General features: G+C 44.6%; 1 protein-coding gene across 1 annotated transcript in view; it reads right to left on the reverse strand.

The window, feature by feature from the left end:
• itga10 (integrin, alpha 10) overlaps positions 1-20,706 on the reverse strand; it is a 99,577-nt gene that overhangs the window by 20,795 nt on the left and 58,076 nt on the right. The window contains exons 9-12 of the mRNA XM_080750174.1: positions 3,590-3,755; positions 2,586-2,659; positions 2,017-2,161; positions 298-446 (exon numbers count right to left, since the gene is read on the reverse strand). Coding sequence (XP_080606300.1) covers positions 298-446; positions 2,017-2,161; positions 2,586-2,659; positions 3,590-3,755 — 534 coding nt within the window. The remainder of the gene's footprint in view (positions 1-297; positions 447-2,016; positions 2,162-2,585; positions 2,660-3,589; positions 3,756-20,706) is intronic.

Below are 20,706 nucleotides of genomic sequence, written 5' to 3' on the forward strand. Positions count from 1 at the left end.
AGCATCCTCACTTCCCACACCATTGGTGGGAAGCTGACACCAACTGACTCATTGGAGACAAAAACATGTTTCCCTTTGGGGACTAAGCAATAAACCCATACCATACCATACCATACCATACCATACCATACCATACCATACCATACCATACAATGTGGGGTTCAGTGTCTTGCCCAAGGACACTTTGAAATGTGGACAGCCGACCCATGGATCATTGGACGACCTGCTCCACCTCCTGAGCCACAGCCGCCCCATTGTAGCATCGATAATAACGTAATAAAGAATGAACTACTGTACCTGCTCTCCGTTGAGGGCCTGGTGGATGTTGACGTCCCCGTCATTGCTGAGCTCAAACAGGATGACTTTGCCTTTGTGTTTGAACCTGGGAGCTCCAGCCACGTACAGCCTCTTCCAGTCCCCTACGATGACTGATGACACTGTGTAGCCTGCACACACACACGGATACGCACACGCACACACACACAAACACACTTGAATAGTTTTATTTGGATCTGCACAAGAAGCACATACGTAATAGATCCAAACACTGAATGGAAGAAGGTTACACATACACACATGCTTTAGCTTTATTATTTTCTATGGCTAAAACATAATCTCAGTTATTTCTGTGACTGTAGTTGTTAATCATAGTGTCGTCAAGTGTTTTCGATTCGATTTGAGAGTATAGTGTTGCCTACTACTACTGGCAGTAGTAGTCGTAGTAGTAGTAAACGCCTCGCGCTGCGAGGCGTTGTGCGCTTGTAGATCGGCTGTTTTCACTAGTTTAAATCGTTTTTAAAATGATAAATGCAAAACGAACGGTTTTGGACGTACAAGGTTTTCATCCGACAACGACGATATGAATATGTCTCTCCCTGGACTGCTTTGACAGAACAGGCCCTGAAAGTCCAGAGGGCACTAGCCTGGAATTCCTTGCATGGGATGAGGAGAGTGTGGAAATCTGACGTGGGAGATGACCAAGAGAGGTCTCTGTTGCATGGCTCTATACTCCCACACAAGGCCGAGGCATGGACGCTCACGGTGCAGCAGGTAAAGGCCCTGGACGGCGTCTAAACAAGAATGCCACGAATGGCACCGCCTATGTAGACACACTGTGGAGGGCAGCGATTCAGGAGTCTCGAGTTTTGAGAGCTAGTCTCGCAGCATTGCATTTTAATATTGTCTAGTATAGTGTGATTTGATTCAGTAGTGTGATATGATTTGAGTGTCCTGGTAGAGCTCTTGCCTTTGGGTCATAAGATCATGGGTACGATCCCAGGCACCACCAATTCAGCGTATGAGTAGCATGGCTTGGGTGCGGCAAGTACTGGGACATGATGGTAGGTGTGGCGCGCCAGCTCAGCAGTCCATCTCTCAGAGGTCTAGCACATTGACAGACTCCCGCATGTTACCGACAGATACCGACCATAAGCCACTCCAACTTGTTGCCTATGTAGACACACTGTGGAGGGCAGCCATTCAGGAGTCCTGAGTTGTGAGTGCTAGTGCATTGTAGTGCACCCTGTAGACAATATGCCTTCCGGTGTGTTCCAAGATTTCTAGCAGAAGTCTGCGTTTAACGGACGTTACGTCATGCGGTGCGGGTCTGTTTACATTCCCCAGCGAAAAAACTAAAATAGATTGTAGCTCTTAACTCACTCTTAATAGGTGTAACATTGCTTGAATCAATGTTTTTGTTTGTATATTGTTTATTGCGAGCGCAACCGACGGAGCAGGAGACGTAGACCAGAGTTAATTTCGTGCAGGGAATACGTTTGCAGAAACACCGCACCGTGAAAAAAATACGGCTTCAGGTGAAATTCCTACGGCGGAAGTTGAACGCTTTCTGCCTTCTATTGTTACCAGGCTTTTCTCTTCGGAGATGAGTAAGCCTGGCTACGCGAGGCTAATTGTAGTGTTGTCTAGTAGTGTGATTTGATTCAGTAGTGTGATACGATTTGAGGGTACATTGTATACAGTAGGGTTGCTTTGGGGTGTGATGTGGTTTAGGGATACCTAGGTAAGCAGCGTGGTTTTTCAGCTCCAGGGGGAACTCGGACTCAAAGGCCTCCCTGGGGGGCATGATGCGTCCACTGGTCCCCTCCTTCAGAACCCCTCCATCCCAGTCATACGCTCCCACCATCCCAAACAGAATGCCATCCTGGAGAAGAGAAGAGAAGAGAAGAGAAGAGAAGAGAAGAGAAGAGAAGAGAAGAGAAGAGAAGAGAAGAGAACCGAAGAGAAGAGAAGAGACATAATTAACTGGTCCACAAGACAGTGGATATCTATGTTTCTATTACTCTTTTACTGCCAAAGCTAAGCTACTGTCTGTTCAATGCCAGCAAAACACTTAGTACATTTTTTAGAATAATATTTTTCAACAGGGTTTGACCCGTCACCCGTGACGAGCGCTCCTCATAGTCAGTAAATGAGTTAATGTCCTGCTTTCACACAGAGGTTTGGAGGTGTTTTCACATGCGTGGTTGTGTGTGTGTGTGTGTGTGTGTGTGTGTGTGTGTGTGTGTGTGTGTGTGTGTGTGTGTGTGTGTGTGTGCGTGTGTGTGTGTGTGTGTGTGTGTACTCACATCCAGGGTGTGCGTGGAGAAGCCGATCTGAGACATCTCCATGTGGAAGGAGCTCTCGTTGTAGCCCAGCGTTCCTGAAGGACAACGACAACAACAATAAAAGAGTGTTTCCTCTCTCAGCAGGAGCAGGGCCACCCCTCCTCATCCTCCTCCCGTATTTCTTTTCACATCCCCTCCCTCCACGCTTCCTTCCTCCCTCTCTCTCTCTCTCTCTCTCTCCCTCTCCCTCTTTCTCTCTCCTACTGCTGAGCTGAGCTACATCAGGTTCCCTGAAGGCCACAGGTGGCAGACACGGAGACCTCTCCCTTCCTCCTCTTGTTTCCTGGTGAATCTAAAGCTGGCATAATGTCTGGGAGGCTTTCCTGCAGCCAATTTGCTTCGCATTTGTCTGTCTTTCCCTCACATCGTTTCCTCAACAAACCCCAGACCCATGCCAGAATGTTGGGTTTGATGCCAATCCTGATTTTTGAGAGTCCACTGATTACTAAAGTACTGACTGATTGTATATGTTTTATTTTATTATTCATATTTTTAAAAAATATGCCCCGGGGCGACCGCTGGCCTACTGGTCCAGGCAAATATCACATAGGCATTGCCACATAGGCATGGATGCCTTGTGGCGTCGTTCGATTCCCGATCCGGGCGACCTTTGCCGCGTGTCACTACGCATCTTTCCCCCATTTCCTGTCAGTCTACTGTCCAATCAATAAAGGCATAAAAGCCCCCCAAAAATTAAACAAAATTAAAATCTGCCCATCTACAAGGTAACACGCTCAGCTTTTAAAGCTTCTGTTTTGGAAAATCTTAGATTTACTGTAATCGTCAAATACTTGCTGCAATCAATCAAGCTGACATATTGTTCAGGCTCTGCTCGTCCATCTTTACATCCATTTCTCCCTTCCATCCTTCCCCGCTGTCTGTCTGTCTGTCTGTCTGTCAGTCTGCCTGCCTGCCTGCCTGCCTGCCTGCCTGCCTGCCTGTCTGTCTGTCCGTCAGTCCGGTACCTTCCAGGGTGAAGATGCGGTCTCCCAGCGCGTCCACGATGTCGTTGAGCGCCGCCTCGTCCGTCACGTTGAAGAAGAACTTGTCGTCGGGGTCGCTGGCGATGTACTTGATCTCGTTGATGAAGGTCTCGGGGTCCTGCTGCCTGCGGATGTAGTGGCCCAGCACCTGACAACACAGGGTTAGACCCAGGTTAAGAGGAGTTGACTGACAAAGGAACCACTTAAACTATTGTTTTATTCTTTAACTATTACAAAATAGCAGAACAAGCTCACAGCGCGGCACCAAGTGCCGCGATGCAAGCTTGTTGATCACCCACAAGTAATGAAAATCCCAGATTTACAAGCTTAGGATGTGGGATTTATAAATAAATAAAAATGTATAAATATTTAAAGGAGTAGTTCACCCCCAACATGCCTATAATTTGATTATAATAAATGTAGCCTCATTGATTGGAGAACCAAATGCATTTGGGTCTCCAATGGGCCTACAAAGAGTCGCCTCAAATTATTGGCTTAGGAATGCGACAAAAACAGAACATTTTATTGAACTCAAGTCTCCATGTGGTGAGTAATCGATAAGAAAGAAATTCAGTTCATTTTGGGGGGAACTGCTCCTTTAACCAATGAAAAGTATCAACAAGAGATTCTGAAAAACAACTACTTTGTTTGTATCCATCGTAACTTTTTTTTCCCTTTTCTTTTCTGAAACGTAGTGGTTTTGGACATACAGTACAAGGTTTCCACCCGACAGTGGCAATATTCAAATCCGTGAGAACAGTTGATTGGATGTTGGAGCCACTGTGGTGATCTTAAATGAGCTCTGGCATAAACACGTAAATAAACGTAACCATAGCGGTGCTGTTTCATAAACTCTGAGCTAAATGAGTGCTACTTTTGGACAAAGCCCGAGAGGAGAGGAGAGGAGAGGAGAGGAGAGGAGAGGAGAGGAGAGGAGACACTGGACTAACCATGTGGTTAAAATATAATTCATATTTAATTTAGAGCATTTTATTTAGACATGATCGTTTTATTTTATTTTTACGTCAGCAAGGGGGAGCCCCATGGCCTCCCCTAAGTAACAAGAAATCTTGTGAAATAAAATGTCGCAGACCAATAATCAAGGCCAATTATACACGAAAGAAGAACGGACAAATGTCTGTCTGATATACACGCATGCTGACATCACTGATACTAAACAGAGCCCAAATTTGGAGACAACTGACATCACTGATGCCGCCGCCTGTACTGTGCATGCACCACCACCATGGTACCAGCCGCATGCTGAAACAGCGCCCACATTTGGAGATGACATCACTGATACCGATACGTCTGGGTTCTCCAACATTACTTCTGAGACTCCTACATTCAATCCCTCATATACTGTGTGCACACCCCCATAACCCAAACTGCACATAATTCGGAGCACATATCTTCGAACGGGCAAGGACAAGTATACATTTATTTTATACTGTTTAACTTTAGACTGATGCTAGGTTCTTGGACAATGCGCTGCATTGTCTCTCTCTGCATTTTATGGTGTTTACGTTGCTTATTGTCACCTCATGCTAAATGCCTGAATTGTAAGTTGAGAGGAGAGCATTGACAGTGTTTTGAGTGTAAAACATCTGCAAATGAGGAGTTAAGACCTCCATGTTTTGAGTTGGTCTGAGGTGACAGAGAGAGAGAGAGAGAGAGAGAGAGAGAGAGAGAGAGAGAGAGAGAGAGAGAGAGAGTGTATAGGGGGGAGGAAAGGGGGCATGGGGAGGACATAGGAGAGGAAGTGAGGGGAGAGGAGAGGAGAGGAGGCCTCAGCTTAACGCCTGGAGTATGAATGAGAAAATTCCACGGGAGAAACCAAACCCGAAGACACACACACACACACAAACATACACACTCCAAGATATTTTACTTTGGCTGCCAAGCTAACTAAGGAAATCCTCTGTTTTCAAAGGGCTGAGACGGCTGGGGGGAATGTAGAGAGAGAGAGGGAGAGTGTGAGAGAATAAATGTGTGTGCCCGCATGGCGCACACGCATATTTCATTTCAGCTCCTTCAAACTCAGCCTGCACACACACATGCACTCACTCACGCACCAAAAGACACAAACGTCAAAACACACACAAACACGGTAAGCTAACACCAACACACTCAAACACTGACAGATTGTGTTTGGGTGTTTAGTCAAGGAGATCTACAGTATCTATCAATGCATATAATTGCTCCCGGTGAGTAGGTTGGTGCCTTGCATGGTTTCCTCCGCCACCGGTGTATGAATGTGTGCGTGAATGGGTGAATGTAATGCACAATCTCTGTAAAGCGCTTTGGATAAAAGCGCTATATAAATGCACCATTTACCATTTACCATATATGTTTTAAAGTTGAAGAATCCACTCAATATAATAAACAGCAGTTTTAGATTGGTAAAATACTAGTAAGATGCCTGAGGGCGACATGCAACCTCGCCCTTTCTGGCCAGTGATGTATATCGGACCAGTTACCCATATATGGAGACCCCTGCATGATAGTCAACAATGTGATGTCAGAACATGCCCATATATGGGCATTACCAAATATGGGCATTCCCAGATGCCCTTAATATTGATGACATCGGGACAGGGATCTCCATCTAGACCGGAGAAGGATGTAATAAATCAGCGATCTCCATATATGGGCATAAAAGGGACATCAGAGCGCCAGAGTGTGATGTCGGCAAACCCATTTTGTTAAGAGTGGTTCCCCTGACATCACAGTGACATCAGAACATGATGTCAGAGCGACAAACCCATAGAACCAAAGAGAAACCCATAGCAGTGTCAGGCGTGACGTACAGACAGAGATACGAGGACAAAATGTTCCGGTTTTCATAGTAAACTTAAGAAATAAACTAGAAAGATGCAATTGGAAGTGTGGTTGCCAATTTATCTGGATAGCCACATTATGTGAAGCTTGACCAATCCTCAAGCTAGCACCACTTCCCCATTGAACTCAATGGACTTACTCTATAATGGTGACATCACAGAGAATGCTGCTTCCTGATTGGCTAAAAGTTTATCCAGAACATTAAGGAGTAAGTCGGGCTAGAACTACAGTGTGTTGCCTACAGCAACCACACCAACTAGAACGATTGGTTGCTGAGACGCAAGTCACACTTGCAAATGTCTCTGTAACTGTCAATCCTTGTCCCTATTTGAGCAGTGCTGCTAACCATTCCGTCCTTGTCCCTTTTCTGCCCATATATGGAGATCCCTGACGTCATCAGTATTAGGCCCATATCTTGGAATGCCCATATATGGACATACTATGTCAGTCTCATGTGGTCAATATGTCAGACATCTATGGTGTCAGTCATCTCCATATTTGATATCTCTTATCTTTCCATATATGGGCATAAAAACAGGTGACATCAAAAAGTGATGTCAGCTACTCAGAGCAGGGATCTCCATTTATGGGCATAAAAGGGATTCATGGCCAAGATGCCTAAAGGTGCGACCTCGCCCTTTAGGTTTCTCACCCTTTAGGTTTTGCCCTTAGGCCTCTAACTGTTTTTATGATGTTTTTGAGCAGTGCTAACCGCACCTACGCCTGGCTTTGTGTGTATGTATGTATGTATGAGCACGGAATTCCAAGGAGATATTCATGTGTGTTTGATACCAACTTCCTACAGGTTACTTTTTATTTGAGTTCTGGCAACAGATAAAGGCTACGCTGTATACCGTATGATCCATTTAGAAATTGTATTTCTGTATTTTCAAGTATGCCAATGGGGACACTGCACTGAACGTACATTCTCTAACAAAAGGTACAGTATACTAACTAACTACACCTGTAAATGTCAAACTTTGATGTGCAGGTGGAGCGTCGATCTCTTCCCATAAGTACAGTAGATTCTGAGACTATGACATAGACATCATTCTCTATGATGTTTTATTCTATGTTTTGTTGTTTTATATTTGTATGCTAATTGTTGATCTTTCGTCAGCTTTGCAAATGAGGGTGAACCCCAATGCTCTTTTCGAGAATAAATAAAGGTTTCAGTCAATCAATCAAATAGAAGTTGACTGGGACTTTAACCCCTTCGAAAGGCCTTTGCAGACCAGTGTTGTTTTTGACAGGAAATTTTGATTTTGATTTGTCATAGTCTTTTGAATAAAATGTCATTTAGTTTTAGTCATAATGTAGTCACCTGAAAAGGTTTAGTTTTAGTCTAATTTTAGTCGACTAAATATCATGAGATTTTAGGCGACTAAATCTAAAATGTATTTTGGCAGGCCTCGATGGCATCGTAATTACACTTGGTTGCGTGCTGAAAATAGCAGATCTACAAGCTCACAACACGTCGCAGCGCGACGCGTTGTGAGCTTGTGGCTCTGCTATTTTCAGCACGCAACACCTGAGAGCAACCAAACATAAAGTGAATCTCTTCAGGACAAGTCCCTCCCTAACATTTTAGTCTAGCTTTATTTTGTTGACAAAATTGTCAATATATTTAGTCTTAGTTTTAGTCATCAGAGCTTAGTTTTTGTTTAGTTTTTATTCAGTTTTCGTCAGTGAAAAAACTACAAACATTTTTCGTCATAGTTTTAGTCGACAAAATCAACACTGTTGCAGACAGGGTCCGATTCTCTAGCCTGGCTCCAGCCAATAGACCCGCCCACTCTCTGAGTGAACTGCATCTCTTGTTCTGGATGTGTCATATGACGTGTCTCTTGCTACCGAAAGCTTCTCAAACCGACCGAAACCGACCAATGAAATCAATGCAATGCGGAGGAGGGGCGCGTCTAACTTTTGAAAATCAACAGAAACAGTGGAGGGAGGGGTGGCTGCGTGGCTCACCAGAGTTCTTAATTGCTCCCTTTGAACTTCAAAAGGGCTCCGAACTGCAGTCATTGATTGAGCCATACAAGTGTCGAATAGCTCGTTAGTGATTCTCTCTAATCAATGAAACATCAAAGACAATGACCTGTTTGGTGCATGTCATTGAGGGGAGGGGGAGGAGGGAATGTTTTGTGTGCAAAAGTCAAACCAGTGTTTCCCCTACATGCATTAAGCAGTGGCGGGCCGCCGCTGCTTCAAATAGGGCCGCCACTGTATGATTTTCACTTTCACTTTTTTTTTTTTTAAGATTTTTTTTTTTTTTTTTTTTTAAGATGTTTTTTCCCCCCACGACAATGTAGCGCTCATGTGAAGCATAGCGTTCTAACTTCTCTCGCTTACATACGGTTGGAAGGAGATGTATATGTCTAGTTTCTCCCCCTCCCCTCTCTCATTAAGTCCAGTCAGTCAGTCAGGCAGCTGCCTCGTCGCGCTGAGCACCTCTGATTCTGAGCTGACTACGTCTTTGCCCCTCGTTAGCATATTTGCTACTGGTGTGTACAATTAGAAGATTTGGGCTGTGGATAAAAGCAGTGCCTCAGCGACGGGTCTGAATCATGTAGTTTACCGCTGTTGGGCAATAGTAGGCTTACTTGTCGCATGCTAAAGAGAGCTAAGTGCTAACACGGTTGTCATTCTCTCACTGGTTAGATGTGGAATAGAAACGAGGGATGCATCACCAACACTGTCATTAGGCAACAAACATTGTTGACTAGTCAGAAATAAACTTTGCTGTTGTTCTTTCATACATGCACACACAGAGTGTGTAGCAGTGGTGTAAAGTAACTAGTAGGCCTAGTCTACATTTACTTTACAAGTACTGTACTTAAGTACTATAGGAGTATTTCAAATTCTCAATACTTTTACTTCTACTCCACTACATTTATGACATGATGGCTATACGCAAATAGCCGATCTACAAGCTCACAAAGTGACGTGTTGTGAGCTTGTAGAGCTTGTAGATCTGCTATTTTTAAAGGATTTTAAAAAATGTATACATTTGGAAACTGTTATGATTACTGAGAACTTTTACTTTTAGTACTTAAGTTTTCATTTTTTATACATTTGGAAACTATTATGATTACTGAGAACTTTTACTTTTAGTACTTAAGTTTATTTTGACACCAATACTTTTGTACCTTTACTCATTCCACTACATGTTTTATTCCAGACATCTACTTGTAAGTTGTAACACAGTATGTCTACATTAGAATGTTGATACTGTACTTTTTCCACCACTGGTGAGTAGGATTGGTTCTCAAAGTGGGGTCCGGGGACCCCGAGGGGTCCTTGAGGGAGTTCCAGGGGGTCCCCAGGCCCCAGCCAAATGATAGATAGTTATGAACCAAATAGACCCTTATGGGTCTGTAGCTCAGAAGCCCCCCCCCCCCCCCCGCAATTCTCCCCCACTCCTTCAGCTTCTGGCTAGGGGAAACACTGCAAACACAACCCCTCCCACCAGATCTCTTGTGATTGGGAATTTCAAATTTTAAATCCCCCCTCCCCTTTTCAATCAAATAGAATGGCCACAAGTTCAGACTCAAGCCCCAGCGTAGAGTCTGAAATCAGGCTACCGATTCTCCACATGGAAAAATATAACCGGGTCCGAATAAGCTCCACTAGTGCGCTGCTGTGTTTTATCAGGACCCCGTCTTCCATGAAGATAGTTCACCCTGTCTTCTCTGAAGGCAGGCCATCCTCTGTCTCCTCCGAGTGGTCTATGGAGCATCCAGAGTAGTATACAGGAATGTGAGGATACATCTCTCTGCTTCTCTGAAGAAGTTCACAGGTCTCCATCTGTTCCTTCAGTAAGGTCCTCCTTTCAGGCATGGCTTCGCTCAGTCTCTGCAAGCGCTTACAGTCTGTGCATTTGGAGAGGTGCTCTTCTGTTCTAAGAGGTGCTCTCATCAGAGATGTCATTATTTCTCTGAACCGTCTCATATCCTCTCCTGCAGAGGAGCCCTGACGTTGCCCGTCGCCTGACATTATGGATGGACAGTCGATTTAACTATTTCAATTATTTAATCTTAATGTCAGTTGGGCTAGTGTCATCTGAACATCTATACTGAGAATGCTGCTGCTTTTATACCTTCCTTCTGTGTTTTACTTCTGATGTCACGGTGACAATGCGTGATCTATGCCCAAATATGGAGTTCCGGGTCAGCCATGTCCATATATGGAGTCGATGCATGGTGTCCTCTGGTGTCCTGTGGTAACCATTGGCAGACATTTTCCAAAATGACCACCACTTGGGGCTTATTTTAACAGTAATTCAGGCTCTATAGATCACCTAGGATCTTGAATCCAGTGGCTAATCCTGAATTTTCAAGGAACCATCCAAGCTGTACAGCAAGGATGGGAATCTGCTGACTTCAAAATGAGTAAGTCGTGGGGCCGTAGAAAGGAACACTTGCAAATTAATTCAATCCTACCACATGGTGAACATGGCCTGCACGCATCCGCCTGGGTGACAGCAGACTGCTGGGCGAGCACTGCATGGCGCTTTAGCATGGGATCAACTTTGACCAAAAAAATGCACAGACCTGGTTGGTGGAGATGACTGATGGCTGACATCATAGATGTTTGACGTCATAGACCATGAGACCGACACGATATGTCCATATATGGGCATCCCCAGTTATGGGCGTAATAATGATCAGATCATGGATCTCCATTTACGGGCATAATAGGATCAAGGACAGAATTCATTTGCAAGTGTGACTATTGATCACATCCGGGATCTCCATATATGGGCATGTTTGATGTCATTCATCTATGATGTCAGACAAGGATGGAATTCATTTGCAACATCATTGTGATGTCAGAACAGGTCAGCTACAGTATATCCTTCTGCTGAGCTGGGAAAAGGTTTCACGCACGGTGACGCATGCACGCACGCACAGGATCTGGAGGTTTTTAAACCAGTAAGACTCCCTAATCGGGAGATAAGCGACCGTTGGTCGCTTATCTCCACAAATAGGCCAAAAGTTTGTTTTACCAATTATCAAGACATACGGGCAGTTGACAGTTTGCCATGGTTACTCATTGAAGTTGAATCTCCATATATGGAGATAACCTACGCATCACACTAAGTCTGACCTCACCAGCCCATATTTGGGCATGAGCAACTTATGTCTCCATATATGGAGATATGATGACATCACACAGTCCTCAGCCGATGATGTGGTGTGATGTCATACAATACACAAACGAGCCCTACAGTATAAAGGGGCAATTCTTGCCAGGAAAGAAGCATTTCTTCGACTCAGACCTTATCGCCAGGGTTGGCTTATAGCAGCTGTCGGTAGGACCATATATGGATTCTGTTAGTGTGGATCTCCTAACAGGGCATCATCTGGGATACAATCCCTTTTATGCCCATATATGGAGATCCCTAACAGAATCCCTTTCATGCCCATATATGGAGATCCCTAACAGAATCCCTTTTATGCCCATATATGGAGATCCCTAACAGCATCCCTTTTATGCCCATATATGGAGATCACTAACAGCTAACAGAATCCCTTTTATGCCCATATATGGAGATCCCTAACAGAATCCCTTTTATGCCCATATATGGAGATCCCTAACAGAATCCCTTTTATGCCCATATATGGAGATCCCTAACAGAATCCCTTTTATGCCCATATATGGAGATCCCTAACAGAATCCCTTGTATGCCCATATATGGAGATCCCTAACAGAATCCCTTTTATGCCCATATATGGAGATCCCTAACAGAATCCCTTTTATGCCCATATATTATGGAGAAATCCCTGCTCTGAGTATCTGACATCAGTGTGATGTCACCTGTTTATGCCCATATATGGAGATCCCTGCTCTGCGTATCTGGTTGCTATGGTAAACAGTTGGTTGCTAGGGTAAAAAAACATGGTTGCTATGGTAAACAGTTGGTTGCTAGGGTAAACAGTTGGTTGTTAGGGTAAAACCATGGTTGCGACCGTCAGGGAGCAGTTTACTATGAAAACCTCCACCGTCCGTCCCTGCTCATATCTCCGCATCAGTATGACATCACACCACATGTGTACACAAACCTTTGTGTACGTTGCTGTGGCAACAGTCTGTTGTTGCTGGTCTGTTAGTGTACGTTAGCAACCACCTTAGCAACCATGGTTTTACCCTAGCAACCAACTGTTTACCCTAGCAACCAACTGTTTACCATAGCAACCATGTTTTTTTACCCTAGCAACCAACTGTTTACCATAGCAACCAGATACGCAGAGCAGGGATCTCCATATATGGGCATAAACAGGTGACATCACACTGATGTCAGATACTCAGAGCAGGGATTTCTCCATAATATATGGGCATAAAAGGGATTCTGTTAGGGATCTCCATATATGGGCATAAAAGGGATTCTGTTAGGGATCTCCATATATGGGCATACAAGGGATTCTGTTAGGGATCTCCATATATGGGCATAAAAGGGATTCTGTTAGGGATCTCCATATATGGGCATAAAAGGGATTCTGTTAGTGATCTCCATATATGGGCATAAAAGGGATGCTGTTAGGGATCTCCATATAGGGCATAAAAGGGATTCTGTTAGGGATCTCCATATATGGGCATGAAAGGGATTCTGTTAGGGATCTCCATATATGGGCATAAAAGGGATTGTATCCCAGATGATGCCCTGTTAGGAGATCCACACTAACAGAATCCATATATGGTCCTACCGACAGCTGCTATAAGCCAACCCTGGCGATAAGGTCTGAGTCGAAGAAATGCTTCTTTCCTGGCAAGAATTGCCCCTTTATACTGTAGGGCTCGTTTGTGTATTGTATGACATCACGCCACATCATCGGCTGAGGACTGTGTGATGTCATCATATCTCCATATATGGAGACATAAGTTGCTCATGCCCAAATATGGGCTGGTGAGGTCAGACTTAGTGTGATGCGTAGGTTATCTCCATATATGGAGATTCAACTTCAATGAGTAACCATGGCAAACTGTCAACTGCCCGTATGTCTTGATAATTGGTAAAACAAACTTTTGGCCTATTTGTGGAGATAAGCGACCAACGGTCGCTTATCTCCCGATTAGGGAGTCTTACTGGTTGCTAAGGTGGTTGCTAACGTACACTAACAGACCAGCAACAACAGACTGTTGCCACAGCAACGTACACAAAGGTTTGTGTACACATGTGGTGTGATGTCATACTGATGCGGAGATATGAGCAGGGCAAAGGTGTGACGTGTGACGTGTGACCGACGGACGGACGGCCGGTGGAGGTTTTCATAGTAAACTGCTCCCTGACGGTCGCAACTATGTATTGTATCTTTTAGCAAAATGCAAGGAATCGATTTCCGAAGAAGCTGGTCGATTTGACATATGGCCCAAGTGCGTGCCACCAAAACTATGGGAGTAGCGCAGCAAAATAAAGTTTATCTAGGAAGGGAAAGATGGATTCCCAGATGGATGGAATAAAGTCGGGGGCAACCACACTAAATAGTGTCCTAAAAAACAATAATTACTGTGAGAGGAGTGATTCAAATAAATACATCAACAATTTTCAGATTCCAATGTATGTAGAAGAACTACACATTGTTTTGAAAGCTTAAAATCTGCCCTTTCATTATCTGCAAAGCTCACAACACTACGATTGTAGATCTACAACTTTTGGCAAAGAGGTTTTGTGTAGAGGGGAAAGAGCAGACTATGTACCTAGAGTGAAAGGTCAAGTTTACTAAGTATTGATGGTTCTAAGTGGTTAAATACACATTAACTCACTCGATACCTACGCCGAGAGCAGGGCAGGGGGTGGCTCCTTCAGCTCTTTCTTTTTTTCTTTACATTTTTTTTAACCCACGGTTTTGCAACCCATTTTTCTCACCCGGTGACTACCTAACCTGTAGTCCTGGTTTCCGCTCTCCCCCTGCCGCGCCAGGGGACACTGGGGAGCACCCGGCTGGCTAGGGGGAGGTAGTATAGAAACCAGGACTACTGCATGTTTTTGTGTGAGGGCCTATGCCCAAGGAGACACGGGGAGAACATGCAAACTCACCACAGAAAGGCCCTATCGCCAACCCCACCTAGGGTGTGGGCGTTGATGACGCGGGTGGAGGAACACGCCCCCAGTGCCCACAGCTTCCCCCGGCGGGAATCGAACCCAGGACCTTCGGCTTCAGCTCTTTCTTAGCTAAGGAGCTCCTTGGCCTGAAAAACGTTGAAGTTGATCTATTTCTATTACGTGGATTCCCAGGCATTTCCATGCCAAGGAAGCATTCTGGAAGTGCATGCGTGCAACGTTTCACATCAACAGAGACCAATAGAGAAGGAGATTAGCTGCTCACAGACACACAAACAGACGTACAGAGAGGGACAAAGACATAATCTCTGCACTTCCGGGCCGTGCTGACGTAGCGAAGATAAATATATAGTCTCTGTCGGGTGCAAACCTCATATGTCCAGGCCTTGGATTATTTTATACTTTAGCCAAAAAATAGCAGACAATACAAGCTCACAGCACGGCTCTGAGAGTGTTTTTCTTTATTATTATTTTTTTTTTTTTTACAAAGCAAACTTTTGTAACTCAAATCTCTGCTTCTGGGGGTCCCTGGAACAACATATTTTGAGATGAGGGTCAGTGGCCAAATACATGGAATGTTGGGGGTCCTTGACATGAAAATGCGTGAGAACCACTGATTTAGAAGGATTTAGAAGACAGAATTAAATGAATAGATAAAAGTCATTTGATTTAACATTTATTTTTTAAGGCCACAGTGGCACAGTGGTTTGCGCTTCGCCTCACAGCTAGAAGGTCCTGGGTTCGATTCCCGCCGGGGGACGCTGTGGGCGCTGGCGGCGTGTGTGTGTGTGTGTGTGTGTGCCTGTGCGCGTGCGTTTGAGTGTGTGTAGGTTCTTCGGGTTTGGTTTCTCCCATGGAATTTTCTCATTCATACTCCAGGCGTTAAGCTGAGGCCTCCTCTCCTCTCCCCTCACTTCCTCTCCTATGTCCTCCCCATGCCCCCTTTCCTCCCCCCCATACTCTCTCTCTCTCTCTCTCTCTCTCTCTCTCTCTCTCTCTCTCTCTCTCTCTCTCTGTCACCTCGGACCAACTCAAAACATGGAGGTCTTAACTCCTCACCCTAAGTGGGGTTGGCGATAGGGCCTTTCTGTGTGGAGTTTGCATGTTCTCCCCGTGTCTCCTAGGGTTAATAGCCTCACAAAAACATACAGTAATCCTGGTCTCAATAATGCCTCCCCCTGGCCAGCCGGGGCGCCTGATGGAGGGGAAAGGAACTGGTTGGAATAACGTGTTCCATCCCAGGGAAATCCCCCCTGTCAGGTGAAAAGAAACAACTTGGACTACCCATGCATTGAAGGAAGCATGAGGTTTGTCCGTTGTCACGGCAGAGGGAGAGTAGAGCCCAGGATTGCGAAATGACAAAAGTTGCAGACAGTGCCCGATTCTCCACATAATACCAGTAAGACTCCCTAATCGGGAGATAAGCGACCGTTGGTCGCTTATCTCCACAAATATCACAACCTCCACCTCTCACGTCATACGGGTAGCCATAGTTACACCTGGAATGTTGAATCTCCATATATGGAGATAACCTACGCATCACACAAAGTCTGACCTCACCAGCCCATACTTGGGCATGGACGACTTATATCTCCATATACGGAGATGGCCATATATGGAGATACGATGACATCACAGAGTCCACAGCTGATGATGTGGCGTGATGTCATACAATACACAAACAAGCCCTATATAAAGGGGCAATTCTCACCAGGGAAGAGAGCATTGCCTGGAATGTTGAATCTCCATATATGGAGATAACCTACGCATCACACAAAGTCTGACCTCACCAGCCCATACTTGGGCGTGGACGACTTATATCTCCATATACGGAGATGGCCATATATGGAGATACGATGACATCACAGAGTCCACAGCTGATGATGTGGCGTGATGTCATACAATAAACAAACAAGCCCTATATACTGATGCGATACGATGACATCACAGAGTCCACAGCTGATGATGTGGCGTGATGTCATACAATAAACAAACAAGCCCTATATACTGATGCGGAGATATGAGCAGGGCAAAGGTGTGACGTGTGACGTGTGACCGACCGACCGACCGACCGACGGACGGACGGACGGCCGGTGGAGGTTTTCATAGTAAACTGCTCCCTGACGGTCGCAATAACCGGGTCCGAATAAGCATCCACTAGTGCGCTGCTGGGTTTTATCAGGACCCCGTCTTCCATGAAGATAGTTCACCCTGTCTTCTCTGAAGGCAGGCCATCCTCTGTCTCCTCCGAGTGGTCTATGGAGCATCCAGAGTAGAATACGGGAATGTGAGGATACATCTCTCTGCTTCTCTGAAGAAGTTCACAGGTCTCCATCTGTTCCTTCAGTAAGGTACTCCTTTCAGGCGTGGCTTCGCTCAGTCTCTGCATACGCTTACAGTCTGTGCATTTGGCGAGGTGCTCTTCTGTTCTAAGAGGTGCTCTCATCAGAGATGTCACCATTTCTCTGAACCGTCTCATATCCTCTCCTGCAGAGGAGCCCTGACGTTGCCCGTCGCCTGACATTATGGATGGACAGTTGATTTAACTATTTCAATTATTTAATCTTAATGTCAGTTGGGCTAGTGTCATCTGAACATCTATACTGAGAATGCTGCTGCTTTTATACCTTCCTTTTGTGTTTTACTTCTGATGTCACGGTGACAATGTGTGATCTATGCCCAAATATGGAGTTCCGGGTCAGCCATGTCCATATATGGAGTCGATGCATGGTGTCCTCTGGTGTCCTGTGGTAACCATTGGCAGACATTTTCCAAAATGGCCACCACCTGGGGCTTATTGTAACAGTAACCCAGGCTCTAGATCACCTAGGATCTTCAATCCATTGGCTAATCCTGTACCACATGGACTGCTGGGCGAGCACTGATGCTTTGGCATGGGATCAACTCTGACCAAAAGAATGCACAGACCTGGTTGGTGGAGATGACTGATGGCTGACATCATAGATGTTTGACGTCATAGACTACATGAGACTGACACTATACTGTATGTCCATATATGGGCATCCCCATGATATGGGCTTAATATTGATGATATCAGGGATCTTCATATACGGGCAAAATAGGAACAAGGACAGAATTCATTTGCAAGTGTGATTATTGATGACATTAGGGATCTCCATATATGGGCATAAAAGGGATTGTCTGAGACCATGACATAGACATCATTCTCTATGATGTTTTATTCTATGTTTTGTTGTTTTATATTTGTATGCTAATTGTTGATCTTTGTGTACAGTATGTAATCTCGTCAGCTTTGCAAATGAGGGTGAACCCAAATGCTCTTTTCGAGAATAAATAAAGGTTTCAGTCAATCAATCAAATAGAAGTTGACTGGGACTTTAACCCCTTCGAAAGGCCTTTGCAGACCAGTGTTGTTTTTGACAGGTCTTTTGAATAAAATGTCATTTAGTTTTGGTCATAATTTAGTCACCTGAAAAGTTTTAGTTTTAGTCTAATTTTAGTCGACTAAATATCATGAGATTTTAGGCGACTAAATCTACAGTTGATTTAGTCAACTAAAATGTATTTTGGCAGGCCTCGATCGCATCGTAATTACACTTGGTTGCGTGCTGAAAATAACAGATCTACAAGCTCACAGCGCGTCGCGCTGCGTCGTGTTGTGAGCTTGTAGATCTGCTATTTTCAGCACGCAACACCTGAGAGCAACCAAACATAAAGTGACTCTCTTCAGGACCAGTCCCTCCCTAACGTTTTAGTCCAGTTTTTATTTTGTTGACGAAATTGTCAATATATTTAGTCTTAGTTTTAGTCATCATAGCTTACTTTTTGTTTAGTTTTTATTTAGTTTTCGTCAGTGAAAAGAACGCAGTCGACAAACATTTTTCATCATAGTTTTAGTCGACAAAATCAACACTGTTGCAGACAGGGTCCGATTCTCCAAGTGGAAAAATATAACCGGGTCCGAATAAGCGTCCACTAGTGCGCTGCTGTGTTTCATTGCGACCGTCAGGGAGCAGTTTACTATGAAAACCTCCACCGGTCGTCCGTCCGTCCGTCCGTCCGCCCGTCGGTCACACGTCACACGTCACACCTTTGCCCTGCTCATATCTCCGCATCAGTATGACATCACACCACATGTGTACACAAACCTTTGTGTACGTTGCTGTGGCAACAGTCTGTTGTTGCTGGTCTGTTAGTGTACGTTAGCAACCACCTTAGCAACCATGGTTTTACCCTAGCAACCAACTGTTTACCCTAGCAACCAACTGTTTACCATAGCAACCATGTTTTTTTACCCTAGCAACCAACTGTTTACCATAGCAACCAGATACGCAGAGCAGGGATCTCCATATATGGGCATAAACAGGTGACATCACACTGATGTCAGATACTCAGAGCAGGGATTTCTCCATAATATTTGGGCATAAAAGGGATTCTGTTAGGGATCTCCATATATGGGCATAAAAGGGATTATGTTAGGGATATCCATATATGGGCATACAAGGGATTCTGTTAGGGATCTCCATATATGGGCATAAAAGGGATTCTGTTAGGGATCTCCATATATGGGAATAAAAGGGATTCTGTTAGGGATCTCCATATATGGGCATAAAAGGGATTCTGTTAGGGATCTCCATATATGGGCATAAAAGGGATTCTGTTAGGGATCTCCATATATGGGCATAAAAGGGATTCTGTTAGCTGTTAGTGATCTCCATATATGGGCATAAAAGGGATGCTGTTAGGGATCTCCATATATGGGCATAAAAGGGATTCTGTTAGGGATCTCCATATATGGGCATGAAAGGGATTCTGTTAGGGATATCCATATATGGGCATAAAAGGGATTGTATCCCAGATGATGCCCTGTTAGGAGATCCACACTAACAGAATCCATATATGGTCCTACCGACAGCTGCTATAAGCCAACCCTGGCGATAAGGTCTGAGTCGAAGAAATGCTTCTTTCCTGGCAAGAATTGCCCCTTTATACTGTAGGGCTCGTTTGTGTATTGTATGACATCACGCCACAATTGTATGACATCACGCCACATCATCGGCTGAGGACTGTGTGATGTATATGGAGACATAAGTTGCTCATGCCCAAATATGGGCTGGTGAGGTCAGACTTAGTGTGATGCGTAGGTTATCTCCATATATGGAGATTCAACTTCAATGAGTAACCATGGCAAACTGTCAACTGCCCGTATGTCTTGATAATTGGTAAAACAAACTTTTGGCCTATTTGTGGAGATAAGCGACCAACGGTCGCTTATCTCCCGATTAGGGAGTCTTACTGGTTGCGACCGTCAGGGAGCAGTTTACTATGAAAACCACCACCGGCCGTCCGTCCGTCCGTCGGTCACACGTCACACGTCACACCTTTGCCCTGCTCATATCTCCAAATCAGTATGACATCACACCGCATGTGTACACAAACCTTTGTGTACGTTGCTGTGGCAACAGTCTGTTGTTGCTGGTCTGTTAGTGTACGTTAGCAACCACCTTAGCAACCATGGTTTTACCCTAGCAACCAACTGTTTACCCTAGCAACCAACTGTTTACCCTAGCAACCAACTGTTTACCATAGCAACCATGTTTTTTTACCCTAGCAACCAACTGTTTACCATAGCAACCATATACGCAGAGCAGGGATCTCCATATATGGGCATAAACAGGTGACATCACACTGATGTCAGATACTCAGAGCAGGGATTTCTCCATAATATATGGGCATAAAAGGGATTCTGTTAGGGATCTCCATATATGGGCATAAAAGGGATTCTGTTAGGGATCTCCATATATGGGCATACAAGGGATTCTGTTAGGGATCTCCATACATGGGCATAAAAGGGATTCTGTTAGGGATCTCCATATATGGGCATAAAAGGGATTCTGTTAGGGATCTCCATATATGGGCATAAAAGGGATTCTGTTAGGGATCTCCATATATGGGCATACAAGGGATTCTGTTAGGGATCTCCATATATGGGCATAAAAAGGATTCTGTTAGCTGTTAGTGATCTCCATATATGGGCATAAAAGGGATGCTGTTAGGGATCTCCATATATGGGCATAAAAGGGATTCTGTTAGGGATCTCCATATATGGGCATGAAAGGGATTCTGTTAGGGATCTCCATATATGGGCATAAAAGGGATTGTATCCCAGATGATGCCCTGTTAGGAGATCCACACTAACAGAATCCATATA

The sequence above is a fragment of the Nannobrachium achirus genome (genome assembly GCF_963921795.1).
Source record: "Nannobrachium achirus genome assembly, chromosome: 2".
Lineage (NCBI taxonomy): Eukaryota > Metazoa > Chordata > Actinopteri > Myctophiformes > Myctophidae > Nannobrachium > Nannobrachium achirus.